This window comes from Camelus ferus, chromosome 35 (assembly GCF_009834535.1).
Source record: "Camelus ferus isolate YT-003-E chromosome 35, BCGSAC_Cfer_1.0, whole genome shotgun sequence".
NCBI lineage: Eukaryota > Metazoa > Chordata > Mammalia > Artiodactyla > Camelidae > Camelus > Camelus ferus.
In genome coordinates this window covers 24,291,524-24,311,674 of record NC_045730.1, presented here as the reverse complement: position 1 = coordinate 24,311,674, position 20,151 = coordinate 24,291,524, and the positions used below count along the sequence as shown (strand labels likewise).

Genomic DNA, 20,151 nt, shown 5'->3' with positions numbered 1-20,151 from the left:
GCTGAACTAACTGTGGAGGGGAAGGGACAGGTGTGATTGTGTAGCTTCTTCGGGCTGGATTTGCAAAGGTGGGGGGTGCCTGCCCCCCGCCCCCAGGACGTGTGGCCAGCAGGGCAGTGATGCGCAGGGCTCTCCGGGAGCAACTGAATGTCAGCAGACCTGAGCTGTGGGGTCAGCCATCCCTCCCCACACAGGTCCTACTTCATTTCAGGGAGCCAGTGGGTTTCCCCTCCTGTACTGTGCACGCCAGCTCATGCCCCTGCTGGCCTCTGAGCTCCAAGAAAGCAAAGACCCAGTTTGACTCATGTGCCCTTAACAACACCAAACTCGGGATCTGATACAGAGTGGCTTCTCAATAAATATCCTTTAAATAAATGAGTCCCATTGTCAGCGTCCCAGCCCTGAGTTCTGTACAGAGAATGACTCGTGCTCTCCAGGCTTTCTGGGGCTTCTCTCTTAGGAGAGATTTCAGCCAAATCCTTGACTTTTACCTGAGGTTCTGCCTGGACGTGATTATGTTGCTGCCATGTCACCCTGGAATGTTTCTATGCTATTTTTTTTAAGTTCAAAAATTAATATTTGCACGTGATTAAAAAAAAAAAAAGCCAAACAACAGGATAAACCATGAAAAGTGTCTTTTTCCCAGGCCAGGCGTCTGGTGCTCTCTCTCCAGGGAGAGATACTAACTTCTTGGGCACACTTCTGTGACTTTTATAGAACTGTAAACCCACACATGTACATCTTCATAGGGTCATATTTATAGATATGCACATGTGTCTAATACGATCGAGTGCACAGTATATAACTTGTTTGCAATTTGCTTTTGTCTTTCAAAACATATCTTGAATATTTTCCACATTGCCACATGTCTGTTGACTTCATTCCTTTTTTTTTTTTCAAAAGAATTAAAGTCATACTTGCATATGATTTAAGTATAAACCATACATAAGGGTTTATAATAGAAGGGAATCTGTCTCAACTCCTGACCTCTGGCCCCTGCCCCCTTAAAGGCAACCTCTTTTTTTAAAAAAATTTTTGGGAGATAATCAGGTTTATTTATTTATTTTAATGGAGGTACTGGGGATTGAACCCAGGACCTCATGCATGCTAAGCACACACTACCACTGAGCTATACCCTCCCCAAAGGCAACCTCTTTGTGTGTGTGTGGTGTGTGTGTGTAAAGGGGAGTTAATTAGGTTTATTTATTTGTTTGTTTGTTTCTCAGTGGAGGCACTGGGGATTGAACCCAGGACTTGTGCATGCTAAGCAAACACTCTACCACTGAGCTATAACCTCCCCGCTTAAAGGCAACCTCTTAGAGTTGTTTCTTCTTTAGATTTTCTGCTGAGCAGCACCATATTGTAAACAACAGGTTTGTACTTCTGTTTCTTAATTTATTGACTTAAAATATTATCTGTTGACATTCTGCTATGATAGATGATAATCTACCCCACTAATAAACTGATGTCTCTATTGATCAATTCTAGACATTATCTATTAATTTTCTACTAAGATAGGTGAGCATTTAGCACGTACTCCACTCCCTCTTCCGAATAGTCTTCCATCTCTATTTACAATTCCCCCTCTGGTCACCTCTGCAGCCTCAAACACCAAACTTGACTTTGTTTCTTCACTCAAACAATGTACTTAACTCTCTCTTAACTCAAATACCACACTGAACTCTATTTCTCTTTGCATCAACCAATGGAAGCATCTTCTGACTTTGAAATATATGAGCAAACCTCTCCTTCTCTCCCCTTCTACCATCTCCCCCACAATGACTTACCCCTTTTCAGTCTCTCATCTCCCCCTTTATCTGGCCATTGTCAAGGTGGGTGATGTTTCCATTCTGTTCTGTAATCACAATGAAGTCTTCTGTGATTTGCTGGTACATGCGGGTCGTGTGTTGATTAGAACTCTTTCAACAGCAAGCGACTGAAAGGTCAACCCAAAGCAAATGAAACAGGAAAAAAAACGTACTCACAAAGCAGCAAAGCATAGACGGAAAGCAGCTTTATGCAAAGCTTCTTTTAAAAGTGTTATCAGCACCCAGTTTCTCTCTCTCCATCTCTTAAATTCTCCCCCGTCAAGGAAGCAAGATGTTGGCAGCTGCTCCAGACCTCATTTTCTCGAGTTCAAATCCAGTAAATCCAGTGGAAAGAAGAGAAAGTTTCTTCACAGTCAAACCTTAAGATTCATTCTGATTGGTACACCGTGTTCTCTTGTGCGTCGCTGAGCCCACTGCCATGACTGGGGGGCTTCGGGTATGCTGTTTATCTAACCCCCATCTCTGGGGCCAGGCCTGGAGCTCCACCCAAGGCACAGAAGGGGTTCCCCAAAAGGAACTCAGGGTGCTGTTACCAAAAGAAAGGGGAAAAGGCTGCTGAGCACCGATAGTGACATGTTCCCACCCTGGACCACAGACTCTAATGTCTTCAGGGTTCCATTTGCATGAACGTGTGAACTGATTCAGTGCAGCATACAGAGAGTGGTGCTTTTGTGATCTAACAGCGGTGCCATAAACCTTTAATGTCGTTAGCCAAACAAAACACATCTGGAGGCCTCATTGCTTGAGAGCCACCAGTAATCAACTATTGGTCTGTATGTTAATTCTGAGAGTTGAAAAAAAATGCTAATAGCTATGTAAACAGTTTTTATGGTAAAGTGAATTAACATTTTCAAATTGTCTAGAGTCCCTGTCATGACTCCTGCTGCACTCAGACAGAAGGTTCCTGGTATCTAGTTGCAGAAATTCTCCCCCTTCCCTGTCCTCCATCACTCCGAATCCAGCTGCATTGTAGTTGACCACATCCTGGCACCAGACTTTGAAGGGCAGACAACACTGCTTTTCCTCACACACCACCCCCGCCCCTGGCTGTCCCTCATTCTTCTGGGAGAGGAATTTTCTTTTGTTTTCCTTGGTGGTTGTCATTGGTGTTGCACTTTAAATGTCTTGTGATGTCTTATGATTTGTATTCTTACAAGAGAGGGGTTTGAAATGACAGGGAGCTTTGTGAAAACTGGTGGGATTTGTCAACTGACTAGTTCACTTTAAATGAACAGGCAGAGTGATTTCTGCTATTATGTTGGGTCCCAAATAAAGAACAAGAGGGTCTTTACTCTTGGATATCCACATCCACATTAGCTACACTTACTAGTTCATTAGTTCGTTGAACAGTCTAGATCAGAACTGATTAGACACCTCATTCAACAGTTTAGATAAGCTTAAATAAGACCCTGACCCCCACCTTAGTTTTTATTTATTGATTCATTTCTTTATTTATTCATTTTATTTATCTAAGCATTCATTCACTTACTTATTCATTTTATTTATTCATGTATTCATTTTGTAGCCTGTCTGCAGGTAGAGGAGGGTATAGGAAACTTTTGACTTCCATATTCAGACCTTTTATCCCACATTTTCAGACCTACTCTTAATTTCCATTGTACCTGCTGTCCAAGCTAAGAGCTTCCATGAGGTTCCACTCAACAGGCCGGCTTTCTGGTTTGTTTCATTAATCGTTAATATTTCATCTGCTTTTTGTTATACAGGAATTTGTTGAGTTTTCTTATATGTTATTGGCCTCCTCCCTATACTGTTTAGTGTTGTGAATTTAAGCCTTTAAAAGAATTCCTTTACTATTATTTTTTGACTCTTTTTTTTTTCATTGAAATATAGTTGATTTAAAATGTTGTGTTAGTTTCTGGTGTACAGCATAGTGATTCAGTTATAAAGATACATTTTCTTTTTCATATTTTTTATTATAGGTTATTATAAGGTATTGAACATAGTTCCCTGTGCTATACCGTAGGACCTTATGGTTTATCTGCTTTATATACAGCAGTTTGTATCTGCTAACCCCAAATTCCTAATTTCTCCTTCCTCCCACTTCCCCCTTTGGTAACTGTAAGTTTGTTTTCTATGTCTGTGAGTCTGTTTCTGTTTTGTAAATAAGTTCATTTATGTCTTTTTTAGATTCCACATATCATATTTTTCTCTGTCTGACTTACTTACTCAGTATAATTTCTAGGGCCATCCATGTTGCTGCAAATGGCATTACTTCATTATTTTTTATGGTTGAGTAGTACATTACTACTTACACAGGTGACCATACAAATACATGAGCTCAATTAGCACACCATAGTAAACCAGAAGGCTCTACATCCTTCTTTGAATAGCTGCATGGTAGTCAATTGTATGGCTGTTTTCTCATATATTTACTCTCTACTGATTAACATTTAACTTTGAGATTACAAACACTGCTGCCATGAGCATTCTTGGACATGCCTCTAGACAGATGTATATCTGTAGAATAAATTCCTAGGAGTAGAGCCCTGGACTAAAGGTTATTGGGAAGTTCCTGTGTGGAGTGTGTGTGTGTGTTTGGAAAGTGATACTGTATAGTAATTAAAAGCATGAACTCTGGGGCCAGGCTGCCTGGGCTCATAATCCTGGTTCTCTTCCTTAGCAATGCCATGACCTTGGGCAAGTTACTTAAGTTTCTGCGTCTTGTTTTTCGAATGGGTAAAAATGAGGATGGATAATATCACCTTTCTCCTAGGGTGGTGAGGATTAACTCAATTAATTTGCTGAGTTTCATGTCGGATAATAAACACTCAATAGCCATTAGTGGTTAATGTTGTTTCTCTAGGTCAGGCTTAGCGACCACACTAGAAAAAATAAGCCATTGTTCTCGGTGGGCTGGAGCGGCACTCCTAGGCATGCTCACTGGGGGAGGTCCGGTGGTCCCCACAGCAGGGCTACAAGTTCAGGACCAAAGAGAGAGAGACAGTAAACCTTAGGGGGGGGCTTGGAAGCTCCCTTGTAAGCCTCTCTAGTTCTGTGTGGTGCTTGGCACATAGTTGAATGAATGAACAAAACCAGGTTTAAGAATGCATTTTTCTTCTCTGAAATTCCTCCTCTTATCTTCAATAAAGTATTGTTAACCATTACAGCCTAGCTTTTTTCTTCTTTTTTTAAAATATAAGAAATTGAACCCAGGAACTTGTGTGTGCTAAGCATGCACTCTACCACTGAGTTATAACCCCTCCCCCTATTACAACCTAGCTTTGCTTGTAAACTGCTTGGGAGGGAGGGTACGGAGGGGGCAGAGCTTGTGAGGGAAGCATCATGGGTCATCCTGCCCGAGGGCATGGTAGCAGCTACTGTGGAGGAAACACAAAATGTAGTTCCTAGGGCTCCCCAGGAATACTTGGTGGGGGATCCTGGATGGACTTCCTGCTTCTATGGGAAGGGGACTGGCACTGCTTGTCCTTGGGGTGTTAAAAGGAGAATGGTCTCTCCAGACTGGGAAGTCTACTATGTCTGGGTTAGTTCAGGGACTGCTACATGGTAACCTTTAAATAAATGACAGATTTTTATATTTTATTTCTAAATATTGGGAAAGACTAAACGTAAAGTTCATTTGATGCCGTATCCAGTCTTCCTCACGCCATGTCTGACTTCCGATACAATGGAGACTGCTGCTTACTGAGGACAATGCTCCCAGGACAGCTGCTGTGTTGGTAAGATGACTGTCAGGTTGCAGGGGACCCAAAGACCAGATAGGGTAGCAGGAGTCTTGAGCTTTCAACCAGCCCTTCTCGTAACCCTGCATTAGTATTTTGACATTTCAAAGAATTGGTTTCTGTCTCCATAACATGGGGATTAATGCTATAATATCTACCACCTGTCTGAGCTTAAGAGCACATCTTGACATTATATTAAAAGAAAGAGCAAACAAATAATTTAGAATGGGCAATATACCCTGAAATCTTGACCTGAAAGTCACTATTAATGGGAAAACCATTACAGTATTATATTTCTCTGACATTCCCAGCAGATGCTTGGCTAAGGGAAAAAAATCTCAATTTTGAACATTGTCTTATAATGTGGTTATAATTTATTATTACTATTATTATCATATTTCATCTTTCACATATTAATGTGTTGAAAACTAGAAGGTTTATGTTCAAAAGGAGGATATTTTCCAAAATTAAGTAATATACACAGTAGGTGGACAGAAAACACATTCACACATACATAATATTTGTGCTCATGTTGGCTCGTTTGTAATTTTTGGTGTCGTTGAAAATTAATCAAGGACGTGGCATGCATGGTAAAAAAAGCTAATTAGCAAAGACTTATTTATAGCTACCAGAGAGTCAATATGGATCCCCAAACCAGGAAGTTTGTTTGGGGGGAGAGTCAGGAAAGGTCGAGAAAAGTCCTTATGACATTGCAACATCAGACCCAAACATGGATCTCTCCAGATAAAAGGTTCAAGTCTACCTCCTATTTTAATAATGAAATAGCTGCAGAGTTGAGGACCCTCGTGGGGGTGGTCTTCATTTGTGATGGATAAGTGGCTGGTTTCTGTTTTGTTTGGGGGAATAAATATTTGAAGGGGGAAACCAAAGAGGGTTATGCTGCTGTTATGAGGTTATTGATACACGGGCTGACGCTGTTACGGTGGATGCTATCAGGCTACATTATCTTTATGCCTCCCAGGTAATTTGAAGCAACTGTCTATTGACTGGGCGCTACCTTACACTGAAGCGTCTGCCCTGCCTGGGGACCGTAACCCAAGCCAATCGCATGCCTCACAGACAGCTTTCTTCAGCCACTGACAGCATCAAGGAAGGGAGAGCGTGAAATCACCTGGGATGGATGCTTCCGAAGGGGGGTTGGCTGCCGAGTGACTCTCACGGAGGGTGGCCTTGCCATCTCCTGATCTTCTGTTTAGGGGCGACCACTCGAAAGTCCTCTTCAGGCAAGGAAACAGTTACTCTAAGGAAACTAGAGGTGATCTCAATCCTTGGGAAATTTTGTTTCCCCCTTTGAACTTTGCAATGCTTCGCTGCAGGTCATGTCCATGTGGAAGGCAAGGCTGGCTGAACGACTGAAGTCTCCATCTGGAAGTATGCACCCATTCCCGTGCTCGGCTCTGCTCGCATGTTTTGGGAACACCAGGGAGAATGTGCCTTTCGATCAGCCCAGTGCAGCCGATACTCATCCCACCATCTGCGTTCAGCCCATGGCCAATGCAGGAGGGGAAGAAGGAACTCCAGAGAAAAGGCGACCTTCCTGCACCTGTTCAGAGAGAAATGGTGGTGCAAATCAGAATTCAAGTAACCACACTGCCGTTCAGCCTGCCGAGACCCCTGAGGATTTGCCTGGGTCTCCAGAGGATGGCTCAGACTGTGAAGCAGTTACTTTTCAGACTTCTATTCCCAGACCATCAATTATTGAAATGCCCACGGTGAGTGTTCCCAGTGTTATCATAGAAGGGAGGAGGGTTGTGATCAGTTGGTGAATGCCTTCAGGAAACAGACCCGTTTAATATTATTAGGGAATAAGACTTTGGGGAAACTCGTACTAGTGTTTTGTAAAGCCTTTAAAATTCTCATAAGATTCTGAAAGGCAGTGAAAGGAGGTGATGACTATAAAACTGACCTTTAACTGCCCATGGTTCTCCTGAGCAAACAGTGTCCAGAGAAATAAGAGTCTGGAAAAGCATTTAAAAATTTTTACTAGTTGATGAATTTGTTTCTAGGAAGATCCACAATATGAAAGATTTGATTATAGCATTCAAGACATTGTTTCTACTTAAAATGAATCACGTGACATCAAAGTGGTCTTGGGGAAAATTTGGAATTCATGATCACTGTATGCATAGCACTAAAGAAATGAACTGACCTATAAACCTCCTCACAATAAGGATGTTTCTTCGTTTTTTTGAGATTTAAAGGCAGGAGAAGGGAGCTTTGAAAAAACTGGTACTGCTTCTCTGAAAAGGCAGCATCTTGAGTTATTTATTTATCTACTTTCTTGTTTTTGGCATTATGGAATTTTAATTGTTGAATATTTTGATTGGATTGGGCTACAGATCACTTCCAAGTTCCTGGTAATCCTGGTAATCCCAGTTTGAGGAGGCAGTGTAGAGGCAGGGTTTCTCAAATGGTGTTTTCCAAAGATGGTCCTTGGGCATTCTGGAGTTGTATTCTTGGCCATTTAGCTTAGGATCAGATTGAAAAAACCAAAAAGTCTTTGGGGATCCATTACAAAGATATCCTGAGCTTTAAAAATCTTTTTTTCTGTCTAGTTTAATATGTCATTGTTTTGGTTGTTTTTTTTTTTTTTTTTTTGTCTGACTTGCTGATTTGAACCCAAGGAGTCTCATTAAGCAATGAAAACCACCAAACAGTGAAGATAAGGTTAAAACATGATTTTAAAAATAATTTCACTTGACATTCTACAGGCTGATACTAAATGATTGAGGCTTAGCTCTCCTGTCTACATCCTTCTATTCTGAGATTGGACAGAGGATTTCACCAAGCCCTCTGTTATAGCAAGAACTATAATTGAAAAAAAATTACTAGCAACACTAAATCAAAATCCAAAACAAACAAACAGAACCCCAAATATTTTTTGTTCAATGTTCAATTTATACCCACATCTAGAGTAAGATATTTTTAGTAGTACTGCAGTTAGCTGACGTCATGGCCAAGATTATATCTGTCAAATGTTCAAGGAACTAATGATGCACTATTTTAAGTGCAAGACTTTCTTTTGGGTAGAAATTCCAGCAACCCAGGACTCACCCTATGTTGCTGAACACAGCAGCAAGTACAAAGGTTGATTTGATTTCATCTTTCTGTTTTAGTGGCATATGTGATGCAAGAGTTCTAGGTAAATAAGTGTATTCAAATATAAGCAGTTAAACACAGCAGGGTAACATTCACATTTATTGTCCACTCAGTATCAGCAAAGCCAAGGACAGACCACATAGGTGAGGTAAGCCTTATGATGGAGCAGCCCTAATGCAAGACTGAATGTAAGTGTCCCAAAGAGAGACACACATAAGGCAGTTCAAAGGTTGGAGGGTCTGGAAAGGTACATTTCAGGGGAGGTGGAATTTGCAGTTGGTTTAAGAGGAGGATTAGGATAGGCAGAGATGAAGGGGAGGACCTTGCAATAAAAGGAAACTGTACAAACAAAACCTTGACTGCATGAGGAGGCAGAGTAGGGACAGGAATATCAGGTTGGATGAGTTGGAGAGATATCTGGGATGGTGAATTAAGGCCAACAGTGGGACGTCTTGGCTGCTGTGGTGAGAAGTTAATTTAGTAGGTAGTGGCGAAGCTTTGAGAGTTTTGAGCAGAGGAATGTCATGGTTAGGATTTCATTCTGGGAAGGTAAACAAGTGGAGCCATGTAGGATGGATCACAGTTGGGAAGACTGGAGTGGAGAGGCCACCGTAATAATCCCAGCCTGAGGACAGGCATAGAAGGAACAGCAGGGTGGCGAGGTGGAGGGGGCCAAGAAGAAAGGACCCCAGGGGGTAGCAAATGCAGCAGTGGATTCTGCGTTCCAAACTGAGTAGGGAGGAAAGCAAGACCAAACTGGGAGTGATGCAATGGAAACATGGCAAAATCAGGTTGCCAGGATGTAGGAGAAGAGTGGGTCCTGAGGGCATCTATTCCCAAATTGGAGGAGCTAACATTTACAGAGCACTTGCTGCCTGCCAGCCATTCTTCTAAGTGCTTCCCACAGAATATCCCATCGTTGCATGGTCACAGTGAGGGGCATGTTCTTATGACTCCCATTTTACAGATGCGGTCATTGACACTTAGAGAGGGTAAGACACTTCCCCAAGGTCATAGAGGAAGGGTGTGGTAGACCCAGCAATGGAGCCCAGTTCTGTTTGATTCTAAAGTCCATCCTCTGAATTACAGCCTGCTTCTACTGCTTATTATTATTTGTGTGGTGCTTGAGGATTTATGATCAAATGTTCATGTATGATCTCACCTGATAAGCAACTAATTAAATTTTGTGTATGTAAATATATGCATTTATTTATATGTAAATGTATCTGTGTGTATAAAACTTTTATTTTCTTTTTATTAATTTGTTTAACATTGTTTTATCTTAGTATCATGGTGTATAACACCATGGAAAGGGCCACTTTCCATTTTGCGTCCTGCCGACGACAAGGCTTTGTGGATGACAGTGTGGGGTGCTTTGAGATCTTCTGATTAAAAGTGCCATAGGACTGCCCAGAGTTTTCATTACCTAGTAATTTTGTAGTGACATGTTTCTCTTCAGCAGATGATCAATGAGCTTCTTTTATTACAATCTTGCCTGGAGGCAAAAATATTTCCCTTTCAGATGCACTGATCCTCATCATTTAAGCTGTCTTGGTATAGGCAACAAATTCTTCTTCTTCTTCTTCTTCTTCTTCTTTCTCCTCTTCTCTTCTCAGGCTCCTTCTTTTCCTTTCCTTAGGATAATTCTCCTTCTCCGAGAGTGAGAATGGTTCTCTTCTCCTTCTTCTAAGTCTCTTTCCTTCTCCTGCTCCGTAGTCCTCGACAAATCCTCCAGATGGATCCTCTCCTCCTACTCCTCTTCCTCCTAATCCTTCCTCCTCTACGACTTCTTCTTCTCTCCTTCTTCTCTAACTCCTCTCCTTCTTCTTCTCCTTCTCCTCTTCTCCTTCTCATCTTCTCTTCTCCTCCGCTCCTCCTCCTCCTCCTCCTCCTTCCTCCCTCCTCCTCCTCCTCCTTCCGTCTTCTTCTTCTTCTTCTTCTTCTTCTCCTTCTCCTTCTCCTTCTCCTTCTCCTTCTCCTTCTCCTTCTCCTTCTCCTTCTCCTTCTCCTTCTCCTTCTCCTTCTCCTTCTCCTTCTCCTTCTCCTTCTCCTTCTCCTTCTTCTTCTTCTTCTTCTTCTTCTTCTTCTTCTTCTTCTTCTTCTTCTTTTAGAGCTCAGCCTCAGGACATAGCTATAGCTAAGAAATGAGTCCCTCTGTCTTTAGTTTCCTAGGGTTCAGACAAGATGTTGAGTCATTTAAATCTGAAACAACATCTAGTCTGAGCGGAAAAGCTCCAGATAGGGAGGTCAAGTGAAGTAATTAAAAAGGGAAAGGTTTTCATTCATGTAAATTAGATGTCAGCACATCTGTACTTATGAAGTGATACCAGTTAGTCTTCAACATTTTTGTGGTCATCTCTTCCCTGATCTAGGACTGAAACCAAGGTGATAACAACCCTAAAATTCAGATACATCTTATAATTGCTGCTATCTTCTGATTATATTTTATTCTTTCTTAGGGGTCTTGCAATGGAAAAGTCTTATAATTGGTGGGATCGTAGAGTCAATGAAATACAGCAGTGAGCTGTTGATTTTTTTTAGCCAAGTGTTACTGTGTTCTTACTCTGTGTGAGGACAGCTCTAGTTCTGGAGAAACAAAGATGGCTTAAGACAGTCCTTGAAGGCGCTTACATTCTAGTGGGAGATACAGTGGGGTAATCGGGCAATGTCAGTGCAGTGGGAGAAGTCCCATGGGTCACACTAGACACCGTAGGAGCACGTGGAAGAGGTTCCCATCTTAGCCTTGGGAAAACGAGGAGGCTGGAATATGTGGAGGAGAAGGGTTTCTGCTTTATCCTTTTCTAATTACACATCAGACCCTACACGACACACTCCCTGGTTGAATGGTGTGGTTTTCTCCTCTCTCCCTTTCCTCTAACAAAGCTGGCAGTGTGAGAAATGCACAGTCCCCACACCTAAGGGAGACCAAGGGCTTCAGAGCAGTTTGGTAGTTTCAGGACGTCTTTCTCTAGCAGTGGCAAATTTTCATCTAGATCTTAATCTGACCAAGTAGCCAGCCTGACACAGAAATAGAAAGTAATTGTGGCTCAAGAAATCTTTCCTGAGTATTTTAACTAAAAGTAGGTTTTACAGAAATAGGAATAAATCTCACTTGATCATGGTATCATCCTTTTAATATGCTATGGAATTCTATTTGCTAGTATTTCGTTGAAGGTTTTTGCATCAGTAGCCATCAGGGATACTGGTCTCTAGCTTTCTTGTGTCTTTGTCTGACTTGGATATAGGGGTAATGCTGGCTTCATAGAATGAGGTAGGAAGTGTTCCTCTCTCGTCAATTTTTTTGGAAGCTTTTGAGAAAGACTTGTGTTAATTCTTTACATGTTTGGTGAAATTCACCAGTGAAGCCATCTGGCCCAAGGCTTTTCTTTGTTGGGTGGTTTTTGGTTTCTGATTCAATCTCCTTACTAGTAATAGATCTATTTAGATTTTCTATTTCTTCATGATTCAGTCTTGGTGAAGAGGAGCCACTATGATAGTGTCACTTAAGTATGGTGATTACAACCATGATTACTGCTTGTTGAACACTACTAATAGGCTAAGCATGGTGCCAAATGCTTTACACAGAGTAGCTCGTTTGTTCCTTCTAATCCATTTACAATGTTAGTCCCTGATAATCCCAATCAATCCTCTGCTCAAAACCCACCAATGGCTCCCTAGTTTGCTCAGAGTAAAAATCAAGTCTTCCCAGTGGCCCATTGGTCCTATACAAAGTATCTCCCATTACCTCTCCGAACTTACCTCCTGCTGTTCTTACTGAGGGGGAAACTAGACTCAGTGGAGTTAAGCTTCTGATCCATTTCCACTCTAAGGGTAACCCTTCCAGCATGCCGGGAAGCTTATTTCAACCGGCCAAAGCATGAGTTTCTTGGGCAGTACAGAAGGCAACCATCCACAGCTGGGTAACTGTTCATTCTGCTCTTTGTCTACACTCCATGCTCACCCTTCTTGGCACAGTCTTTGTGAAGAGCTAGGATAGTTCAGTTAATTGGGTTTCAGCTTCCTTGGTTAGAATCAGATTCCAGCTATACTCTCTTGAAGCTACATCAAGGCCATGTTCATTGGAATCTGGTGTTGAAGAGACTCTTAGACACCTATTAACAGAAAAATTCTTGGAGGTATTCACTTCTATAGGCAACTGATCTCATTCAACAAACTGATTTTTATTTTCAACATCTTGAATTTGCATTGAAGTTAAGCCTTGGGAACCATCTGTAGAGGGCAGTGCTGCTGAGAAGCATCTCGTAAACTTGTGTATAAACATCTATCACCCCCTCATTCATCACATCCTTAGCTCTGCGTCCTCTTTATTTAAGCATTACTGGGGGCAACTCTGTTTGGCTGCATTTCCACTTTCTAGTATAAACCAGTATTCCTGCATTTCTCTAGAATGAACTCTTCCTTCCGAAAAGGAAAACTATGGGCCCTAATAGAATAGAACAGAATTCTAGGCTACAAAACAAATGCTCTATTAAGGAAGTTCTTTGCTAGACAGATGACTAGACATAAAAACAATTCTAATAGAAAGCAACTTATAGGTCCATGCAACAAATATTAGTTTTCTGGTTCCTTTTCAAGCTCTTAAGCAAAATCACAAACGGATGACCACCCCTCCCCCCCGTGCCAAAAAGGAGGCTATCTTAGTGAGCTGATGGGAATACCATCCCATTCCTTTACAGCCTTGATACTTTCTTATGCTACGTTTCTCCTTTCAAAAGATGTTAAGTATAGTGGCATGATAGTGCATGATACACCAGTGTACTCAGACAGGAATTTTCCAGTCCAGATATTCAGTTGCATCTCAACTGGAAAAGAGAGAGACGGCTTCTTGGATTCTCTTCGAATGAAGTAAAACAAACCGTCCTCATAAAACCATGAAAATTTACATTGTACAGCTTTGACTATTGAGACCATCCATAAAAGTCTACAGGGGAGGCAAAAATGCAAGACTCTCAGACAATTTAGAACTGAGGACCATACAGATTCCAAACTAAGAAATAAAAGTTGAGTGTATAATTACATCAGATTTCACAGCATTGTTTTCAAGTGAGGTTACTCCTGCATTTACAATTCGGATAAGCATAATAAATATCTTCTGAGTAGGTGCTGATGTATTGGAGACAGAGAGGTAGAGAAGGAAGAAGTCAGCCCATTTTGGAGCAGCACCTATTTCTAGCTCATCGGAGAGAATTTGGCAATCTGTCCATGACCTACTTGATCCTTTGCCCTCATTTCTTCATTTTCACAGGTGGTTAATAAAAGTGTAAGGTTTACTCTGTTCATAGGCAATGGCCTGGAGTGTTTAACCAAAGAGCCACCGAGGAGATTCCAATTCTTTGACAAGACCCATTTTCCCAGAACAACTGCTGCTGTAGAGTTGGGGTTTTCACCCTCTTGATTATATAACATGCAGTTGTACTTCAGTTTAAAAAAACCCTGCTGTTCCACTCACTGGGTACACTGGAACTTTGAACATTTCTTATGTACCAGGAACCACAGGGACCAGTTGCCTGAATGTGCTATATTGATCATGGGACGTTAGAGGGTTTTCCCAGCTAAAGACATGTGTTAACTTGATCCAAACTGCCTTTCTTCTTGCCCTCATAGCTCCTCCTTTCCAAGGAAAATAGATCTCTTCACATTAACACTTTTTCCAATATGAGGTTGATACATTTGGTTTTATAATTCTGCACCAGGGGAGGTGAGAATTTGGAAATTTGAGGCAATTAGAAGAAGAGGGAGTCTCTGCAAAGGGTGTATGACCTGCTGTGGGAAGTGTTTATGAATTTGTCATGGGAAGCTGGTTTGTGGGTCTCCCACATTCAGTTAAATGGAAAATGACAACCCAGGCAGCTATTAGGGCCTAAATACATAGGCATGATTTGGCTATCCATATAAAAAGAGAAATTTCCTCTCAAAGGGGCCACCTGCATGAGGAGAGTCATTTTCTGTCACTTAAAACATCAAATTTAAAAAAAGATGTGTCTCACATTATTTATTACTAATGACTGTACTGCAATCTGCAAATAATAAACTGACCTTTAAAACTTATGTACCTTGTTTTTATATAAAACAATGTAAATCAACACATAAATTTATAAAAAGTTCAAGTGTGATATATATATCATATATATACACACACACATATATACACACACACATTTGTAATTAGAGCTAACTTAAAGTTATCTCTTTTAAAAATTCACTCATATATGGTCAAGTATTCACCAAAGACACCAAGAATTCACAATGCAGATAGTCTCTTGAATAAATGGTGCTGGGAAAACTGAATATTTATAAGCAAAAGAATGAAATTGGACCCTTGTCTTACACCAAACACAAAAATCAACCCAAAATGGATTAAAGACTTAAATGTAAGACCTGAAACCTTAAATCCCCTAGAGGAAAACAGGGGAAAAACTCCTTGACATGCGTCTTGGCAACAAGTTTTTGCATTTGACATCAAAAGCACAGGCAACAGAAGCAAAAATGAACAAGTGTAATTATGTCAAACCAAAAAGCTTATGCACAGCAAAGAAAACAATCAACAAAATTTAAAAGGCAGCCTACATATTGGGAGAAAATATTTGCAAATCATATATCTGATAAGGGGCAAATATCCAAAATATATAAGGAACTCATACAACTCAGTAGTTAAAAAAAAAAAAGAAAGAAAGAAACCCACAAAAGAAAACCACAAAAAACCCACAAAGAAACCCAACTAGAAGATGGGTAAAGGCCCTGTATAGACATTTCACCAAAGAAGACACACAAATGACCAATGGGTTTGTGAAAAGATGCTTCATATCACAAATCATCAAGGAAATGTGAACCAAAACCACAGTGAGATATCACTTCACAGCTGTTAGGATAGCTATTATCAAGAAGCCAAAAGAAAAGTATTGGCAAGGATGTGGAGAAGAGAACCCTTATACATTGTTGGCGGGAATGTAAACTGGTGCAGTCATTATGGGAAACAGAATGGTGGTTCTCAAAAAATTAAAAGTAGAACTACCATATGACCCAGAAATTCCACTTCTGGGTATATATCCAAAGGAAATAAAACCACTATCTTGAGGAGATATCTGCACTCCCATGATCACAGTGGTGTTATTCACAGTAGCCAAGACATGGAAACTACCTAAGTAACTGTCAAAGAATAAATGGATAAAAATAATGTCACATAGACACACGCACACTGGAATATTATTCAGCCCTAAAAAGAAGGAAATCCTGTCATTTGTGACAACATGGATAAAGTGCATTATGTACTTGTACTAAGTGAGATAAACCAGACCCAGAAAGACAAATACTGCATGATCTCACTTATGAATGGAACCTAAAAAAGTTGAGCTCATAGTAACAGAGTGATTGTTGTCAGGGCTTGTGGGTAGTGGGGGCAAAGGGGAGATGTTGATCCAAGGGTACATTCAGTTATAAAATGAGTAAGTTCTAGATACCCAATGTACACCATGGTGACTACAGTTAATAATAACATATTGTATACTTGAAATTTGCTAGAAGTGTAGATCTCAAGAGTTCTTAACACACACACACACACACGAGAGATAACTACATAAGATGTTAATTAGCTAATTGTGGTAATCACTTCACAGTGTATACATATATCAACACATCAGGTTGTATACCTGAAATATACACAACTTTTCTTTGTCAATCACTCCTCAATAAGGCTAGAACAAAATCACTCTCACTCATTTCTTTCTGGTGTACTAACTCAAGGGAGGCAGAAAGGAGGCATTAGAGCTGGGGAGCTGCTGGCCATCAGGAAGTTCTGGCCACCTCCTGATTGTGAATGATGGGTGTGAGAAAAATCATACACAGAGAGGCCAAATAAAAGGTGAGATCTTGTCTAAGGAGGCTCTTGAAAGGGAGCATCTATGCGTACACCCTTAACCAGTAATATTTGCTTTCTTATCTGGGAATCGGGTTCCTTTTTGGCTTGGATGGATGTTTCAGGAGAGACACACAAAGGAAGCAGTAGGAAGGAAGAAGAGCAATTGAAGAGACTCTCCCAGATGGCTCTCAATCCTGGCCTTTCCCGAGGATTCCAGGATCCCTGTCTCTGGACTGAGTTTCTGCCAGGACCCATGTAACCTGGATATATAATACTTGAGTCTCTGTAGGGAGAAGCAACTTGGTGCGGTGATGTTGCAAGCTGACCTGGGTTATTCTGACCATTCAAAACTGCCCCAGTAAACACTGGTAGCCTCCAACAATTAGAGGCATCTGGGGGCTAAATGTCTGCTCACCCACAACTCTCTCCCTGGTGTTGTGTTTCAACAAAGAAAGTCTCATGTGAATTCTGCCACAGGTACAAACATTTGTTGGCAAGTGGGCATAAAAATAGGCATCTTGCCTGATTCTGAATGCTGGAAGAGGTTTCCTGACTCTTGTCCTTTTACAGAGGAGTCCTTGGCATGAATAGAATGATATACAGGGAGGTGATAATATTCTAATGGTAAACCCAGCAAGCTATGTAAGTCAATGGGGTGAAGAGCCCTTTGTCAGATGTGGGTTCAGGACCAAGTGGAGTGTAAGATCCAGGATCTTCTGAACTTGCCACTTCATTTTATAAAAGTGCTGGCCAGTCAAGGACTTTCAATACCATTCTTTTCACAACTGAAAAATGATTTCCAGAATCTGTTAGGCTAATTAACAAATCCTCTAGTTTGGATTTGGCTAGATTTGTTTGGAACGTTTGCTGTGGTCATCTTGGGATGCAGACTCCTGATTAGGATCCTTCAAATACTAGCTCACCACCTCTGAGTGTAGCCGCTAAAACTTTCTTTGCTCTCAAGAAGCAAAGGAAAAATGTGCTGGAATTTTGCCTCAGGACATTGTTGGGTGAGGATGGGGTGCTATAGCCATCCTGTAAGCACTTGTAGCAGACAATCTAGAGATGGTGGAGCAGGTAGAAAGAACCTGGTTCCTTGAAGATACCATGGAACTACTTCAAGTGCAACTCACTGTCCATAGGTATAGATACTCAAAGTGTTTACATCGAAGTACTGAAAAATAATCACAGATGTTTTAGCAAGGGTGATCCAGACCCAGCTATCCCAGAGGGAAATTTCCAGGTGGTCTCACAGTCATCTCAAATTCAATGTGTACAAAGGTAAACCAACTTGTCCCCCTAAATCTCCCCTCCACGTATCACGTAAGACGATTTTAGCTGCAAGAAACAGAAAAACTGAAATTTAGACACTATGTAAATGTGTTATCTCACTTAAAAACAAGCTCTGAGGTAGGGTGGCTTTGTAGTGGGCTGACTCAGCAGTTCGGTGAGGCCATGGCACATCTAGGTCTTCCATCTCTGCTTAGCCGTCCGTAACCTTGGCTTCACCTACGAGTGTTTCCCTTGGTGGCTATGGAATGGCTACCAGTATGGGCTGGGTCACGTGCCTCCTCCCTGTCCCACTACCCACTGCGTACTTTGGACAATTCCCCCCCCCAATGGTATTACTCTGTCCCCTTCTCTGCCACCATCCCTAATACCCAGTTCCAGGTTGGTACCTTCTCCTGGGCTCACCTGGCACTTGTGTGTTTACCTGAATTCAACCACTTATTAAGCTGCACTGTATTTATTCATATGTCTGGCTCTCCCACTAGACTGTGAGGAGCTTGAGGGCAAAAGCTGTGTATCTTTTTTCCCTCTTTATCTATGATAGGAAGTGCCTAGAACAATGCTGGACATGTAGAAGATATTTAACAATGTTTATTGAATAGATTAAAGGATGAATCAATAAAATCAAAATCAAAATGGTACATGAGCCTTCATATAGTCTTAACATTTCATTTTTGCTTCATATTTTCAGTATCTTTGTGATTCATTCTTGATTTTAGAAATGGATGGAAATAATTTAAGACCACGCCAGAGCATAGGGGCCAAGAACATTTTTCCCTTTGATGGCTGAAGTGTTTATTACTCAGGTTTGAGACCAAAGAGCTGGAAAATTTTATTTTGCAGTGAACTCATCCAGAGAAACACTTTTCTTTCAAGGGTCCTTCTAGACCATTTTCTGGACTCCTCAGGGAATTTCCCACATGGTGAAGAACTAACCTCTTCATGCTTCTGTTCCCCTATTTGCAAAATGAGGATACTGGGAGCTTTTATGATTCTAACACCATGTTGGAGAGAATGACTATTTATACAGAACTTTAAGAAATACAGGAGAAAATGGAGAATATTAATAACATAAATAATGATTACATTAAAATGGAAGCCACAGAAAACAAAGAGATACATTCACCTCATTACTCTCTGTGACTTTAATAGCACGTGGAGAAGTATATGGATCATTTTGTTCACATTATTAAGACCCTGAGCTGTATTAAAGACACTGCCAAGAATGGCTTAATTTCCCTACACCCCCCACCCCCCGCAATTCTGGATTTACAATGCTTTTGGCTGAAGGAAATTTTTTTCTGATTTGCAAAGAACTCAATATCTGAAAGATATTTTTAGTTAATCTAAGTATAAAGCATGTGATTTTGCACTTAATGGGTTAGTTTCTAAATCTGAGGTAAAAGCCAATAATGCACATATTATTGTCTAGTGAAGGGCTGTTAATGGAGAGAACAAAACAATTCGATTTAATAAGGAACAAATCATTTCCAATGAAATGGTCAGCTGGTTATTTCTCCTGTGCTTTCGGTAGTTCCTGTCAAGTCTCACTTTGGAGCTTTGAAGTTTTCATTTGTTCCTCAGTTCAACAAACTTTAATGGGGAACTAACACATGCTGTGTTAGCCGCTGGGTTCGCCACGAAGAACCAAGTGCCCATTTTGCTTTGGTGTTGCTTGATGTTAGCTATGACAGGAGTCAGGCAAAAACAAAAACAAAAACACCCAAAAAACCAAACCAAACCAAAAAAAAAAAAAAAACCAAAAAAACCCCAAACAAGAAACCATCTGCAAAATGAGGTCATCAATGCCAAAAACGGCATTTACATTTAGCTCATCCCTATGACTTATTATCAAAAAGCATTTACATAATGTACACACACTCTTCTTTCCCATCCAATTAAATTTCCATAAACCCTAACGATCGTGTGTCAGTTTCTCATAACCACAATCTCAACTTTTCCCCATGTTGCTGGCTCCTACCTCCCCATTTCCACGCTGTCCTTTATTGTTCTTATCTCCTTTCCCCCCAACTCACACTTATGTTTCAGCATTACTGCTGCCACGTGGGTCTCTACCTCTAAGATCAATCATTCATTCATTCACTCATTCTTTTATCTTTCAATTGTGCCAAGGACTTTGTCGGACCTAGAAATACAAAATGAATGAAAGTTCCTTCCTTCTCTTAAGGAGCTTGCCATCTGGCTGACAGAAACAGAACAGCGGTAAGAGCATGGGTGCCGTGATAGACATATGGGGTCCTGAGCAGGTGGTCAGTGAATCAACACTACACAAGAGCCAGGTCTCAAAGCTAGATGGTGTTCACCAGGTAAGCAA

The 20,151-nt window shown here is 41.0% G+C and overlaps 1 protein-coding gene across 1 annotated transcript in view; it reads left to right on the top strand.

Moving 5' to 3' along the window:
• The first annotated feature begins 6,870 nt into the window (after positions 1–6,870).
• The window catches only part of FAM107B (family with sequence similarity 107 member B), a 191,313-nt gene continuing 178,032 nt past the window's right edge, over positions 6,871–20,151 (top strand). Inside the window, exon 1 of the mRNA XM_006191593.3 lies at positions 6,871–7,263. Coding sequence (XP_006191655.1) covers positions 6,871–7,263 — 393 coding nt within the window. The remainder of the gene's footprint in view (positions 7,264–20,151) is intronic.